Source organism: Sturnira hondurensis, unplaced genomic scaffold (assembly GCF_014824575.4).
Source record: "Sturnira hondurensis isolate 20B ecotype Veracruz unplaced genomic scaffold, ASM1482457v3 Scaffold0022566, whole genome shotgun sequence".
In the NCBI taxonomy this organism is placed as follows: domain Eukaryota; kingdom Metazoa; phylum Chordata; class Mammalia; order Chiroptera; family Phyllostomidae; genus Sturnira; species Sturnira hondurensis.
Window position 1 is genome coordinate 3,679,983 of NW_028095197.1, and position 16,919 is coordinate 3,696,901.

Sequence of the window (16,919 nt, forward strand, 5' to 3'; positions counted from 1 at the left end):
AATCCCCAAAACGTCCTGGTGCAGTGGAGGCCTGGAATACCTTTTGGCTGATGGATGGAATGAATGACTGGCTTGAATGTTGGAAAACAAGGGATAAGAAAAGGTCTGTTGCCGCACCACATTAGTCTGCTTGACTGAGTCGTCTGACAGGAGTGGCGGGTGTCCTGTGCCTGTAACTTTGTTACAGTTAGTGACAGTCCTGCCCTCGAGTCCTCATGAAGAGTTTCATCTAGGTCAGTGGAGTGTACACTCTTTTGGTGCTTTCTTTTTTAAACAAATATTTTATTTATTTATTTTTAGAGAGAGGGGACAGGAAGGAGAAAGAGTGGGAGGGAAATATCAATGTACGGTTGCCTCTTGTGAGTCCCCTGCTGGGAACTGGCCTGCAACCCAGGCATGTGCCCTGACTGGGAATTGAACCGGCGACCCTTTGCTTCACGGGCCTGCACTCAATCCACTGAGTTATACCAGCCAGGGCTGGTGCTTTTCTTAAAATGCCCCCAGTTGTTCACAAAAATCCATCAGCAGGCACGTGATGAAGGGGCGGTTTCAGAGCTGAGTAAGTGGGGGCCCCATCAGCGTGGCTTCAAGAACCAGAGCCATACCCGGTCAGTATTTTGGCCACGTCTCATGCTGGTAAAGAAGGTCAAAAATGTATCTCTTCACTAGACATAAAAGGACAAATGTATGGTTGCAGGTATGCGAGGTGCCTAGAGCAGGCAAACTCACAGAGTCAGGGCGCAGGGTGGTACCTGCCAGGGCCTGGGAAGAACACAGAATTGCTGTTTAGCGGGCACTGAGTTTTGGCCTGGGGCGATGAAGAAGTCCTGGAAAGGGAAGGTGGCGAGGGTGGCCCAACAATGTGAATGTGCTTACTGCCACTGACCTGCGCACTGAAAAATGGTTAAAACGGTGAATTTTATGCTACATGTATTTTATCACAAAATACATCTCCTGACAAAGGCAGGGCCCTGCGCCACCCTGAGTGGCCGTTCAAAGGAAGAGCCACACAAGATCTTTCCAGGCCTTTTGTGGCCCCGAGAAGTCAAACTCAGTCTTTCCACCTAAGAAGCCTCTGGTTCGGGAGCACTGGGATGAAAGTGACTGGCAGACCCTCCAAGTCGCCTGGTTCTGCCGGCTGAGCAGGCCCCCAGCTACCAAGGATGCTACTGCGTGGAAATGGGGCTGGGGGTCCCGAGATGCCTTTAGCCTTTCACCTAAAGGAACTCAGCATGTAGTGCTAGAGCTGCCCGGGGAACTGTCCTGGCCTTCGAGCTCTGTCACCTCAGGGGGGCAACAGGGGCGTCTCATGCTGACCAGAAACCCTGAATACCATGAGGGATGTGCCGTCAAAGCAAATGAGGGCACGAGCCATTGCTGAGCACCGTCAGGTTCCCCCAGAGATGAGTATTTCACAAGCTTGGTGCTCAGAGGGGGTCTGTGGGCCACAGCACGGGCCCACCCCAGACCTGGGGAATCAGGCCTGCTCTAACACGACCCCTGGGTGACTTATTCACACCTTGAAGTGGGTACTTTATAGTGAACAGCTTGGGAATTACCCCTTTATGAGAGGGAAACTGTGTAGTTACCCCCTAAGGCTATCAACAAAATAGGAGTTTTAAACTGGGAATTTTTCCTGGTTCAGAGCCCTTGCCTTGGGGGAGGCTGAATTCCAAGTCACCAGTAGGAAGAATCCTGAGAATCTCAGCATTCAACGGAGCTTTTGCAGGAGAGCCAGGGGGGAAGTGGAGCTCAGCCATGCCACAGTGGCTTACCTCCCCTCCTCCCCCACGGGCTTCACATCCCAAAGGAAGTTGAGGGCTGGGTGGGCCTCCAGCCCCCCTTTCCCTCTGAGGTCTGGTGCAGCCCACTGGGGCCCAGGGGGGTTGGCTATTACTCCTTAAATATGGCAGGTTTCTCTCTCCACAGGAATTCTCTAATCAGCTACAAAGAGAATACAATTGTTCTGTATATTTGTAGTACTTTTTTCTCAAACAAGTGATGTCATTTGGAAGAAATACAGCACATTTCCCCCAGATTTTACTATGGGAGAATAACTCCCTAATTGTGTGGAAACTCTTGCTTTGACGGACAATCTATGGGTAAGCTGGATGCTGTTCGTGGGACTGTCACTCATCCAGTTTCCCCCAGATCTGGGACTGTTCTACAGAAGGGAAAAAGGCTGGGAGAAGCCACCCAACCTGTGCCGGGTCATCAGGCTACACCACGACAGAGCCCACAGTTCAAATCCAGGCATGTCTCACTCCCAGAGCTACCCCTTTGCATGCAGCGTCCCAGGCCCTGTGCCAGGACAGCTGCACTTGTATTACTCCGGGCTGGTGCCATCTCTCTGGCCCAGGTCCTGTCTGCTCTGAGGGGGACACATGACCGCAGAAGAGCTTTGCAGGCTGGCCAGCGCCTACAGCTGTTAGATGGCGTGGGAAGGGCCAGGTGGCTTAACATCACAGGTGTCTGTATTTTCTGTTCTCTAAGACACCAAAACCTAGGTCTTGTTTCTTTAAAACAAGAAAAGCTGTTTTAAAGGCATTTCCTGCAGAGTGAAACCTAGGAGGCATTAGAATTCTTAGGAACCTCGGATCTTGCAGGGATTTTTCCAGCCCCGCTCCGCCCTTTCCTTGTTGAGAAAAAAACCACCCTGTGGTTCAGAGATGGCGGGCAGGTGCATGCTCTGTGGCTGTGCAGCACGGCACACCCCTCCGGAAACTCTTCACAGCGGCTTTTAGCCACCCTGGCTGGACCCAGCTAATGAGCATCTTGACGTGGAAGAGCAGACTTCTAAGTGTGATGATCCATCGGCTCTGGCTCTGCCTCTGCATGAAGCTCCCTCCACCAAGTTCATGGTCTATGTGCCAGGCAGGGGCACCAGAGTGGCCTCTCGCAGGATGCTCAGGGCCAGTCTGGGAAGGAGCTCAGATGCAGAGAACACAGACAGAACATGATACGGCTGATAATGGCCGGAGGAATAATTTTGCCAAGACACGATGTGCCTGGTGTTAAATGAATAGCGAAGAAAATAATTGGGCTCATGTCACGAGTCTTTCAATATTGTGCTAGAGACAAATCCAAACCAAAAAGCCAGTGCAAGTATTGCTAGTGTGATTAGCCAAAAGCCACAAAATCACAGTCCTTTTGGGTCGGTCCATTACTGAAGTCCTGCTGAGGTAACACAAGCCTTCCTCACACTGGTCCCTCCCTCAGGTCCTACCTACGGGTTTGCAGCAGTTTCTTCCAGGTCGCCTCCTCCTGCAGCCTCCTCCACTCTCCACAAAGCGGTGTGGTTAACACTTCTGAATGCACTTGTTTGCTGAGTCCCTTATAAAAATCTTCGGTGGCTGCCAACACCTGCATTACCTGGAGAAAGCCCAGTGCCCCAGGCCTGCCTCATCCCTCCTGTCTGCGGCCTTCTGGGCCTCACCTTCTTCTGAATGCTCAGCTTCATAAGAATATTTTCAATCTTCTTCAGTTTTGTTCGTTGTCCTCTAAGTCTCTAGTCTTTTCACACTTGGCTCAGGTGTCATACCCTCTAAGAAACCTCCCTAGAAGCGCCCCCCCCCCCCATCCTGGTTCTCACTGTGACATGCCACGGGTTGTCAGTGCCACGGGTTGTCAGTGCCTCGGCCGCTCGGCATGTTACCTTAGTCGACTGTTTTGTCTGCGCTACGCTTCAGTCTCTCCGTAAGACAGACAGGAGTCAGACCGACCTCACTGGGTTGTTGTGAAGATTACGTTAATCAGGACAATTCTGGGCATGTAGCAAGTTGGCAATCCATGTTAGCTCTTAGCAACACTTACCATATGTTCTTTATCAGTGTCTGTCTTGTTTGTCAACAACAAGACCTTTGAGGACAGGGACTGTCTCTGGGCACCCGTGAAACCTTAACTTGAGAGAGCAGGTGCTCACACGAATGTGCCCTAAGAACCGTTTTGGGGGTGAACACAAAACTTGGGTGACAGACCAGAAAAAGCGTTCCAGGTAGGGGTGATGACACACGAGTGTAAGGACGAAATCTGGGAGGCTGGATAATTGGCTCAGAGGAAAGGGACAGTCCTTAAAGGGAGGTAGGGAGCAAGGCGGGGCTGAAGAAAGGGAGCGAAGAGAGGCTGCAGCCAAGAGCCAGGGAAACACTGAGCGCAGCAGAGCCAGGCGGAGAGAATTCCGGCAGCAGGGAGAGTGGCCAGAAAAGTGGGACGAGTATTTCTAAGCAGCTATAATAGCTATTGTTCCCAAACCCTCTTCCTTAAAAAGAAAAGGCAGTTTTATGACCACAAAGAAGCCACATTTTTTTATTGACAACTCGATCACTACATACATTCAGTATTGCACAAATCTCAGTAATACAAACTCACAAGCATAAAGCTACGGCTCTGGGTTTGGGTGTGTTTGGTGGCAGGTACTCAGCAAATACGACACATGTCAAGGAACTCGGCCACTTCACTTCGTAAGACTTGGCTTTCAAAAAAGCACAGGGCATCTCGTCAAACAGTATGTCCAACCCAGGAGACTCGGTAATCACATTATAAAAGGAACTCTGTTAAAAAGAAAAATTGATGCTAAAATGTTAGGTTAAAAAGTAGATTTAAAACTTTTAGCAACTGGACTTAGGATTCAGAAAGTGTGTGCTTTTTGGGGATTTCTGGGTGGCTACGGTACCTCCCCTGCTAGTATAAACCACCGCGGCGCACTTCAAAAGACACATGGCAACTCCCATAAAGGGGCTTTAAAATAAGATTTTTCTTACTCAAAGTAATATTAAAACATTAGATTTTCATCAAATCACACAGAAATCTCATCAAAATGAAAGTCAGAGAAGCCAGACAGCCTGGGTCATTTACCTTCACCGCCCGCCTCAGAGCCCAGGCTGCACGTCAGCCCCGCAGTGCGAGGCGGACACAAGCCCTTCTCCTTCCCCGGGGCTTCGCTTCCTTAGGTAGAGGACTGAGGGGGCTGGGCTACACGTCTTGTAAGAGACCTTTCAAATAAAAGCATCTAAACTTGAGATCCCTCCTTGAGCAGACATCCAGGGTAGCGAAGGAAATGGATGAAAAATGGTGAGCGGAGCATTTCTTACGCCATCACTCAAAACCATTCAAGGAATCTTTGACACTTCCATCTATTGGCATCTGATGCTGCTGCAAGGTGAGCAAAAGAGGCATTTCACAATGAAGTTTTGGGGAAAGGCCGTGCCAAGCTTGTGTAGAAAAACGGTGCAGCACCATGTCAACCCAGCAGTCAGGACCTTCTGCCTCCGAATCTGACAGCCACCAACCGGGCGGGAGATGCGCATTCCAGCTGTTCAGTAGAGAGCTGCAGTGTGCACACTTGTTAAAAATGTGTTTACCAGAACCCTCCCAGGCAGGCACCTTCTGTAGAACTGGATCTAACAGAGAGGATGCATGAAAAGTAAGTGCAGGGTAGGATTTTTTTCTGCATAGATCAGAAAAATGACCCCCAAGAGAATGATGGCTTCTTACATGCTGTCCCCTAAAAAGAATACAAATATCACTTCTGAAATCTAACACACTGGCTTCATTTTCCAAACGCATCACTTTATTTTCCTTAGGAGGCAGCCATGCAGTATGAACCGTAAGCATGTGATGGGCACACGATTCCTTCAGCCAGCCTGGGGCTTCCGCAGGCTTTCCCGGGGCTCTCGGCCAGAGGAGTCCGGGGGAGTCAGAGGTTAAAGCTTTCTCCGCAGCCACATGTGCCTTTGATGTTCGGGTTATTGAACACAAACTCACTGGATAACTTGTCCTCGACATAGTCCATTTCTGTTCCTAAAAGTGTCAGCTGAGCCTTCTTTTCGATGAACACTCTGACTCCTTGGGGAGAAGAAAACACACGTATAAAGCCTGCACGCCAACAGGGCGTTGATTCAGAGCACGAGTAAACCTGACAAGGTAACCGCTAACAAGGACCAGACAGGACGCTTTCGTCTCATTATGTCCTTTAAGGGATTCCGTGCTCAGTTTCCTGTCCCCTCTTTCTACGCCATAATCTATGTCAAAAACAATTATATCGGGTTAGGAAGCTGCACACGAGCAAATCCCATGACAATACTATGTAAAACTACACTTTGCTTTTCACGATACTTCACCCATTTCTCCAATTTGCAACATAAGAAAACAGTAAGAGTTTTGTAGAGAGGGAGTCAGTAACGTTTATGAAAACCCTGCAATGACACCTGTATACACTGCCACACCTGGAGACACACAAAGGACGGCAGGACAGCGGGCTGGTGTAAGCCGACACAGCCGGTCTGTCCTTCTGTGTATGGACCGGAAAACTGTGACAGCAGAGTCGCACCGTAATTACGCAGGCAGAAGCTGCCATCTGTGTGAATACAATCAGTCTAAGAAAGCTTTCTTCCTCAAGAAATTGAGTCATTACTTAAGTATAAACTATATGTATTTATTAGATCTCATAGGATGAAAAATTTATGTATTGATTTAAAAACTAAAATACTGACAAAAATCTTTCTTGGTTAGTAACTTCAATTTAGCACAATGAACTCACCCTAGGAACCCAGGAAAGCAAGCCAACAGCACACTTCCGGTGCACAAAGCTGCCATTGCAAAACCCTTGTACAACAAAGTTCCCTCAATGTTGTGTAGCATTAAATTATTATGTTTTAAATAGGTTTAATCAGAGTACTGCATAGGGGCAGGAAGTGGGGGAAAATATAAAGAACTGAAAACTTTAATTTGGAAATTCAAATTGGAAATATAGAGTCCTCAAGAGCATGAGATGATGTTACTTGACATATACATAAAACTTACTCCACACACAAGTAGTTAGTTCATTTTAAAGTTTTATCATCTTAAACTCTTTTGACACACAACGATAATCTCTCATAACTGAAACAAACAAGTTTATGTGATAGCCTACCAGACCACAGCCTCTGAAATGAATCCGACTGGGTTCAAATGTTCACAGGCCACTTACTAGCTCTGTGACCTTATGCAAATCACTTCATCTCACTAAGCCCGTTTCTCTTATCTGCAAAATGGGGACGACGTGGCACCATCCTCATTAGGCTGCTGTTATACATCAGTCACTGCGGGACAGTCTCACGGTGAGACTGCATGTGCCACGCCTACCGTCCATCACCACTTTGAACATTTTAGGCAAAACAAAGTGCCCAGAAAACGTACCATCTTGAACAACTTCTTCGTCAGAATCTCCTTTTGTCTTTGTGTATTCTAGAGTGTAAGAAAGGCCATTACAACCTCTGGTCCGGACTCCGACTTTCACACCGACCTAAAAAATCATTGTAAATATAAACCGAGTCTTAAAATAGCACAGGTTAAATAATCATATTTTTTAAAGTCCTGACTATATGAGAGTATTCATTTACTCGGCAGTTTAAAGATACATATCAGATTCCCGGCTACAAAATGGTCCTTCAGGAAGCAGAAGTGGAATGGGAAACAGGCATTTTATTTTTATTTTTGTATTCTCACCTGAGGACATTTTCTTTCATTTCTTTTAGAGAGAGGAAGGCAGAGGAACATTGATGCAAGAGAGAAGCATTGACTGGTTGCCTCCCAAATGTGCCTGGACTGGAGGCCACAGGTGCCCACGCCTGGACCAGGGGTCGACCCTGCAACCTAGGACTGTGCCCTGACTGGGAACTGAATCCACAACCTTTCAGTGCATGGAAGGATGTGCAAACCAACTCAGTCACATGGGCCAGGGTGGGAAATAAGCATTTTAAAGTTTTACCTATTGTACACACATCATATGACACTAGTGGTGACCCAAAAAGAATAAAAACCAATTATGTACAAAGAAAACAATACAGAGGAAAAAAACCAAACTATACTACTATAGTATACTACTATACTACTACCCTAAAAACACAGGTTTTATGTTTCTTTCTATTTTCTTTCAGGCTTTGTCACATATATCATCTAAACATAGTTTTTATTATAGCAGAAAATTTTTCTTTGTTTTTTCCACTTGAGACAACATCCTTCCATGTAATTACAAGTAATGCCTGTATCACATCCCACTATACCAATGCACAGTTATTACTTAACCAACTAGTAGCCATTTAGGTTGGGAATAACACTTTTATGGAAAGAGTTTGAATCCAAAAAATAAATGATCACTTTTTAAAAAGGTTTTATTTACCTACTTTTTGAGAGAGGAGGAGGGAGAAAGAGAGGGAAGAAAAATCAAAGTGTGAGAAACACATCGATCAGTTGCCTCCCACACACCCCCAACTGGGGACCTCCTGTCCTGACTGGGAATTGAACTGGTGACCTTTAGGTTTGTGGGCTGGTGCTCAATCCACTGAGCCACACCAGCCCGGGCTAAATGATCACTTTCTTTAAAAGAAAAAAGAAAAGCATCTGATGGCAGAGATGCCAACCTAATAAGATAAACTTGCTCAAAAGCCAGTAAGCATTTTGCTCCACCTCTTCCTGGGAGAGGTTCTCAGAAGTTTCCCCAGGTTAGGTTTGCCAGGTTCATGGGCCTGGAATCATGCTCTCCATAGGCCTTAATTCTAGGGCAGACCTGTGTGTAAACATTCTCAAACACCAGAAAGCACAGACTGATGTCAACACACAGGGAAGAAATTTAACAAGTGACCAAACAGCCCGGCCGAGTGGCTCAGTGGGCTGGAGCATCATCCCACGGACCAAGGAAGTGGTGGGTTTGACCCGCAGTTAAGGAGAATGAGGAGGGCACCTGATCATGTTTCTCTCTCACATCAACGTTTCTCTCTCTCAAAATCAATGACCATATCCCTCTGATGAGAATTTTTTTAAAAAGGTAACCAAAAAGCACTTTTAAAATACCAATTGTCTACCTTAATGTAATTTTCTCACAATGTCTACTGACTTTCTATTCTTGGGTCATATCTGCTTTTTAAGTGTGCAGCAAAAGTATCATCATAAAAAACAGTATTTCACCAAGCAGATCCCGATTCTCTGAAAAGCAGCAACACGCACTTCCTTTAGCAATCAATAATGGAGGGGGAAGCTACTGGTAAGGAGAGTGAGCTACAAGGTGATGCTGCCTGGGGGTCTCAGTGCGCTGGAGTACTCAGAGTCATCTCTTTGTCCTTAAACAACTGCAGGGGCTGGAACTATGGTTTTGTCCGGCTTGAGTGACAGCTCAGAGCCGAGGAGGGAGCGTGACTTACTCAGCATGACAAATACACAACAAACTGCCTTGCTCAAACCCTGGCGTGCAAGTCTTGAGTATTTAATGTAGCTTTCATCTTTGTAAGCAGAAAGATCGGCGGCAGGAAGTCCAGCGCTGAGAACAGACCCAGGCACTGAGAGTGTGTGAAGTCACAGCTTCAGGCAGCGGGAGCGTGGAGAAGGGACTTGCTGGTGTCACAGAGACACCTGATCCAGTGTTTGCTCAGTCCCTTTCACGTCAGCACAGACATCCCTCAAATCTACAAAGCTAATTTTTGCTTTATTTGGTCAATTAAGCTATCCAAATGGAGCTGGAATGCTGACATAATTTATCATTTAATAATTCTTAAGAGGAAGGTGCCAGAACTCATTGTAATGGGAGATTGTACATGGAGCATAGGAACTGGTCTGTAGTCTAATCACTAAACGTTAATAGTCCTGGAAGGAATTCACTGCTTCCCTCGGGCAGTCAGCAATGCAGAGGACTGCCCGATGCGCACACCCGCTGCTCAGCACTGCCCCATCGAGGAACCTGGCCCGTGCAGATGCACTCTGCCACGCTGACAGGCCTAGCCCATGGGCCCGGCACACGCAGGCACTGAGTACCTGGTGAATGACGTTTCTGGTGGCGCTGACTGAAAACAACACAAAAGACCTGTAATGGGGGGCACTGGCTAAATAAACCAAACTGGTTCAGTGGAGTACACTATTATATGCAGCCATGAAAAAGAATGAGTGGACTTCATGTAATGATCCGAAAAGGTCTTCAAGCTATTTTATTAGGGGCAAAAAACCAGGTATAACCACAGCATGTATGGCATGCTCTTACCCAAGCAGGAAAAGAGACACACATGCAAGCAGACCAGTGGTTCCCCTCAGGGAAATATTTTTGGTTGTCACAACCGAGGGGTGGAGCGGAGTCACTGGCAGAGGCCAGAGATGACGCTAAATGTCCTGCGATCCACCCCCAACAAAGAGTCACTCGGCCCAAAACATCAGTGGTGCTGAGGCTGATAAATCCTGGTCTATAAAATGTATGAATTCTCTCTAAAAAGACACTAAAAAGATGCCCCTTGGAAGGGAGAATGACGACAAAATGGTTGGGGTAGGAGAGTGGCTTCCTTTTCGGTGAGGGTCCCACTGTAGTATTTGAACTCAGGGGGCATCCGCAATCTTGCTCCCCAGGACGTGTCATCAGTTTGGCTCAAATAAACTCTTAAAAATTCAAACAAATCATTAGCATATATTACTTTTAAAACAAAACCCCCTAAACAATGAAAGCATACTGTTTATCACAAGCTCAATTCATTGTGAAAATACAACTTTTTTTTGCCAAGTACAAAATCTGTTTGATTGGTTTTACTTACATGTTCAGGCTTATCTTTAAGAAGTTGTTTTATCTTGTTTACCGCCGAAGGTGTCTGAAAAAGAAAATGTTGAGTTTTTAGCTATAAAATCTGTGTTCTTTAAAGCCTTATGAGACTACCCATGTTTACCTTTAGCAAATTCATGTGATAAATTTGTTTCATTCTCACCTGTGTACCTTGTGGATTTTATACACAATATACGAACTCTATCTACTTAATAAAATCATTCTTTTTATTTTAAAAATACCTCCCAGCAACAGCTCTTTCACCTTGCTCCCGAGTGAATGTTCACTCCCTGTCACACTCTCCACGGCACTATCGCCTTCCACCACGAATGTCATCTCTCTGGGCAGCATCTGTTCTGTGTTCCTACTGTATGCCCAGCAATACACAATTGTCTGACACAAGAAGGTGCTCAATAAGCTGAGGAATGAATCAAGTACCTCACTGAAAAAGCCCACCTGCAGGCCCTTTTCCTGTTGATTATAAACCCCACTGCTCCTTTGCTTACCCAAGGCCCTGTCAAACCCATCAGACCACATTCCTTGATGAAATGCTACCTGCAACAAAGAACCCAGAGTGTGCCTCCTGGCCCAGTCCCACCAAATGTTCAGACTCTACAGTTGGTTTCAATCAGTATTTCAGGGTATTTAAGCTAGTCATCAACAGAAACAACAGGGAGGAGTCTTTTAAACAATAATGGGGAGAAATGTTTTTAACCTAGCCCAGTTGTCCTCAGAATAAGAAAAGCATCACAACGTACTGCATGTGTACAGGTGAGCTCCATCCACACCTTTCTTGAGATGGAGGCTGTTCCAGGGCCTTCATGGCTCACCTCTAAGCTGTTTCCCAGCCCATCACTTGGCCTAAATGAGTATAACAGTCCCTCTTCCTCAGGATTCACAAAGAGCATTTAGGACAGTGCCAAATACAAGCCAGCCGTTGTTACAACGAAGAAATCATGCCCTTCCTATTTTATTAGTTGCTCCAGCTGGCAATGCTGGGCTGGTCCCCAGTTTTTTTGTATTGGCATTTTCCTGGTTTGTGAAACCCCGAAGAGTGGACGTCACGACCTGTGACCGGGCGCTAGCTGCAGCCAGAACCAAGCCTGTGCTGAGGGAGCAGAGGCGGTGGGTGGCGCCAGAGTGTGCTCTTCTGCCTTGTCTGCGGGGGCTCAGCCAGGTGAGGATGTTGAAGCAAAGTCTGGACCCAAATTACCCAAAGTCGAGACTAGCAGTTTTAAAACACAGAAAATAACACAAAACAGAAAACAATGCATCACGCTTGATAAAGATGAATGTGAAACTTTGACTTCAGTTATTAATATACAGTGAGCATGTGTATATATGTGTCTTATTGTGCATCACTGTAAAAAATGAAGTAAATCACTACCAGCAGGTGTTCACAAAGGCCTTGTCTTGTGATTTTATCAGAACAGGAGGCAAGCAGCCCAACAAGACGAGAAATAGTACGCAGGGGGGAAAAAGAAGGAAATGCTGAAGAGAACAAACATGGCTTTTATTTTTTTGGAAACCGTAGCACACCAACCTCAAATAGTTACAGAAATGTGAATAAGAATTTTTAAGTGCTCATTTCCCCTTCTAAGTGACTGCCAGTAAAAACTAGCTTCCATTACTTTCATGGTTATACTTCCCACATGAGTCCTGGAGAAATTAATATAATTGTCAAAAAGCAAAAGATATCTGATAAGTTACATACAAAGGGCTCAGCCATGGGAAAGTGTTCCTTGCGAGTACAACCCAAGGCACGGCCTTGGTTTAAAGCCGGGGGTCAAAGGTGTAGAGGGCGCACTGCTAAGTGACGCGCACAGAACACCAGGGGCCTGTGCTCGCTGAGCTGCCAACGAGCCCCGAGGGTTTTTATCTCCAAGGGATTTTCTAAGTGACCTGATTTAGCTTTACGAAATAAATATTTTCTTCTTTTTTTAACTCTTAGTAGACAACATAGGAACCCAGGCATGTCTGAATCTTCCTGTGTCAGGCAAATACCAGATATTCTCCTCTGGAAGGAGGTGTTGCTAATGACGGATAACCCAGTTAAGTGCTCATTTAAGGGGAAAGATGGGATTATTATAGCTTTCCAAGTGATGGATCTGATTTTCAGAACAAGTCAGAATGACTAAACAGGGAACATTTAGGACTAAAAGAAAACTTCTGGCTAAAAAAGGTACTTTTTTGTGTCTCAGGACCAGGCAGAAGTTAAGATGCTTACTTTGCTCTACATCTGTTTGCATACTCCAGCAACTCTGCACTTAAAATCAACCTGGGAAACAGTATGAAAACTTCCACCAAACAATATTTGGCAAGCCTACCAGCCTTTCCATTTCACTGCATTTCCCCAAACGGCTAAGAAACCGATACTTGTCCAAGAAATTTATGTATAATTAATGACTCTAAGTCCCCTGAGATTTGGCCAGTAAGACTTAAGAGATTCTTAAAAGAGAATTTCTTTACCCTTAAGAGATTACCAAAGAGAATCTCAATGGTATAGGATAGTTTGTAATCTACTAATATGTGTGTCGCAGAATAAGACATTCTTTCAAATGAAAGAACAGTCTTTGAGTGAGCCAGTTCAGCCTCCTAAACAGGGACTGCCAGCCCTGCTCAGCTGGCTGGAGAGTTGCTCCCATGCCCTGAGGGTTGGGGGTTTGACCCCCCCACCAAGGCACATGCAGGAGTCAACCAGAGAGTGCATGAATGGGTGGAAGAGCAGATCAGTATTTCTCTCTTCCTTCCTCTTTCTCTAAAATCAATTAATACAAATTTTAAAAAAAGATTTCCAATCTGTTTTTGGTGTTAAAATTATTGGGAAAGGCACTGCAGACGATGCATTTTTCACCTCCTTCATGGCAACACACTTTTATTCAATGCCACTGGGTTTCTACTCCTTGTAGCGGAGAACTTTTCATCCTCAATACTGTTTCCTTAAGTAATTACCCAGGCAATTTTCACTGCTTGCTACTTAAGGAAATAAAATTAAAACCCAAAGTTAACTCCATAATTATATATAGTAAACATGTACTAACTACTATAACCTATTTTAATTTAATTATAAATATAGCATTTTAAGGTTTAAAAGATGGTGGATAAATAGCAGCCAATGAACAAACTGCAGTGTATTTTGTTTAACTGATTCTTTAACAGCTATGGATGGCATTGTGGTGCTGTTTTCCTTTGTCTCTTCCTATTTCTCTGTGTGTGTAATCAAAGCATGTATACGTGACTTTGTAGCCTACATACTAAAAGGTTAATGTGTTTCTTATTTGAGCCCTGGCTGGGTAGCTGAGCTGGTCGGAGAGCGATCTAACCAACTAGGGGTCTGATCCCTGGTCAGGGCTCATACGACAACCAACCACTGAATGAATAAGTAAGTGGAACAACAAATCTATGTTTCTCTTTTCCTTCCCCCCTCTCAAAATAAAAAATACCACAGCAGCCTGTCACCAGTCTTTTTGTTTTTTCCCTCTGGCAAACCACCAATCTCCTCTCCTTGATGACCATACTTAATGCGGATAATTTGGTGATGACAGCATGAAACCATGTTTTCATTTCACCAACTCCTGCTCCTAGCCTCTCACTGAGCTCCGGTACACGGCACAGGTCCAGGGCTTCTCAAAGGCTGCAAATTCCAATGTCAAAACTTGTGTATCTAGGTAACATTGAGCTCTTCCTACCCATTTCATTGAATTATCTCTAGTTTCATTTGCTCTCATGTATTTCCCCTCTTTACCCTTTGATAACTTCACTCCTTTTACACTTCACACAACATGTTGGGAGTTAAAAATGTTTGCACAAACACTTGGAAACTAAGCACCAACGGCAATACAGGCGTGCCACAGTGTCTTAAGAGCAGGAAACACGCTAGGATTAAAATGACTGCAAGCCTGTTGTTATTCTACGCTGTTGGCAGAAAGCAGCATGGACGTGCTTTTTCTCTGGCACCAGCTTCTTTGCAGATCACAGGAAAAAAAGTGAAGTTAGCCAGACAGCAAAGTAGGATGAGTTCAGGTAATGGACTCCTGCGAGGGAACCAGAACAGTTCATCAGAGGCAACGTGGAGGGAGCCCTTAGGAACTGAGGGCTGACAATAAAGCAGTGCTGGTGACAGAACTGGCCTGGTAAGTGGTAACACAAGGAGTTCGGTAAGGAGAGTGAGCCCAGGCTTTAGAAGGTGGACGGTGTTATTATTCCTACTAATTCCTAGAGGTGACAGAGACCTGGGGAGTGGGAACTACGTGACATTTATTTCTTAGTCTGTGAAATGGAGAGGAAGGGGATGACTCAGAAATTTTAAACAAACCGGTAACATGTCAAATGGTGGAGGAAAAAAAGCGCAAAAAAGTGTCTCTGCACTTCTCAGCTCTATTATACTACTGGTAGAATTCTTTTCAATCCTGAATAATTTTTACTTCGATTAAAACAATACACAAAGTGTGAACCATGCCCTCTATTCTTGTGATATTAAAACCTTAGAATAATCTGAATAACTGATAGTGTTATCTTTCAAACATAAAAACCTTAGAAAATCTGAATAACTGATAGTGTTATCTTTCAAACATAAAAACATGCTTGGTGGCACATAAAAATATAATACAGCATCCTATACAATTGGCATAACCTTCTTATGGGCCTAAAACATCGATTCATTGTAAAATGTCCTCCCACCTGATCATGACTTTCTTCTGTTTTGCTACAAGTAATTTTCCAGCTTATGGCACCACAATGACCTAACTCAGTGATTCCATTGAAATACAGTAATCTATTTTCCTAGTCTCTAGCTGATAAATACTTGCAGTCTCCTTCATCAAGGGTGTGTGAAGAATGCTGACCGAATTATAAGCTTTCCAATGAAATTAAACTTTCCAAATGCAAAAACCAGTGACTGCTTAATAAATACATGGTTTTCTTTGGGGATGACATGTTTTGGAACTAAATAGAAGTGATGGTTGCACAATACTGTGAATGTACTAGATGCCACTTAATCGAACACTTTAAAATGATTAAATTTTCATGAATTTTTCCCTCGGTTAAAAATAAAAAACACTGTATAGTGCGTCAGGGGTCTACTATGAGCGCTAAATTATTTAAGTACCTGCGTTTATACCCTGGTGCCCTCTGAGTGTGTTAGACCTCTCACCCAGAAAACGGTGTGAAAACAAACTCAGGATAGACAACTTTATCCTTTGCGCTTTGAAAGAGCTGGCCGAGGCCTAGGAAAACGCAGGCACAGAGTGTGTTTCAAAAAGCCTCCGTTAACCCCAACACAAGGAAGTAACCTTTAATGCCCAGCAGCCCTCACCCCAGCAAGGGGGTGGGCTTTGTTGGGGACGCGCTTACACTACCAATCACCGCACTTACACTGCAGTCGGTAGGCAAGCTCCCACCCTCCCCAAGGACCTCAAGGGTAAATCGGCTTATTCACTCAGCTATGCCTCGCGCTTGGGGCGAACGACCTCTAAACCTGCGACCTCAAGCACCGTCTCCCCAGGTAGGTCCTGGGATCCAGGGAGACTGGTGAGGAGCACACGCACAACACCCCCTCCCCCCGCGCGCACGGCTTGATGGGAAACGTAGTCCCCGCAGTGCTGGCTCGCAGGAGCCAGCCCCTCCAGAAAATATCCTAGCAGGGAAGGGGGTTGGGGGGTTGTGGGGGCGTAAAGCTGTGGACTGGGCCCGGGCTCCGCTGCTCAGCTGTGTCGCGCCCTAATGCCGTGACCGCCCCTCGCGGAACAGAGGTGAACCAATGTCAAGGGCCAGGCCGCGCGCTGTGTCTACTTACCAGAGTGAGGGCGGCCCGAGTTGGCTGTAGCTTCCTCTTGCTCACAGCCCGGACGGTGGCCCGGACTAACGAAGCCGACATCCTCGCCGTCCGGCGCCCTGGTGCCTTGGGCCGGAGCTCTGAAGCCTCAGCTTCTCTCCATGGACACAGCGGCGCATTGACGCCACAAGCTCCGGCGCAGGGAACCTCAGGCCCCGCCCTGCACGGGCCCACCCCCGCCACCGCCATTGGTCGGGCCGTGTGAGTGACGGGCGGAGGGCGGGGTGCGGGCCGTGGGCTGGTGTCTGCAGCGCAGGACCCCTGGACGAAGGTCGTGGAGGCGAGGGCTTTCTCGGCGGGACATCCGGAGCGGGGTGGGGCACGCGGACTTCTGGGCTCCGAGGGGCGTCGCTCCAGGCCCTGCACCTCCACCGCTTAACGCCGAGTAGTCAACCCAGCACGGGAGCTGGTGCTCTGGAAGACGGAAAGCGTCCGAGCCCCGGACAGCTACAGATAGATGAGTCTTCTTTTTTGGTCCAGCTGGTCAGTTCTTAAGAGCGCAGAATTACCGCTGAGTCGTACAATAAATAAAGAGCC

General features: G+C 46.1%; 1 protein-coding gene across 1 annotated transcript; it reads right to left on the minus strand.

Moving 5' to 3' along the window:
* Positions 1 to 4,276: 4,276 nt before the first annotated feature.
* On the minus strand, positions 4,277 to 16,518 carry ISCA1 (iron-sulfur cluster assembly 1). Its single transcript, XM_037035843.1, has 4 exons — positions 16,344 to 16,518; positions 10,545 to 10,598; positions 7,177 to 7,282; positions 4,277 to 5,844 (listed from the first exon to the last, which is right to left on the minus strand). Exons 1-4 carry the CDS (start codon positions 16,422 to 16,424, stop codon positions 5,696 to 5,698), a joined length of 390 nt encoding a protein of 129 aa, XP_036891738.1. The 5' UTR covers positions 16,425 to 16,518; the 3' UTR covers positions 4,277 to 5,695.
* Positions 16,519 to 16,919: the final 401 nt, after the last annotated feature.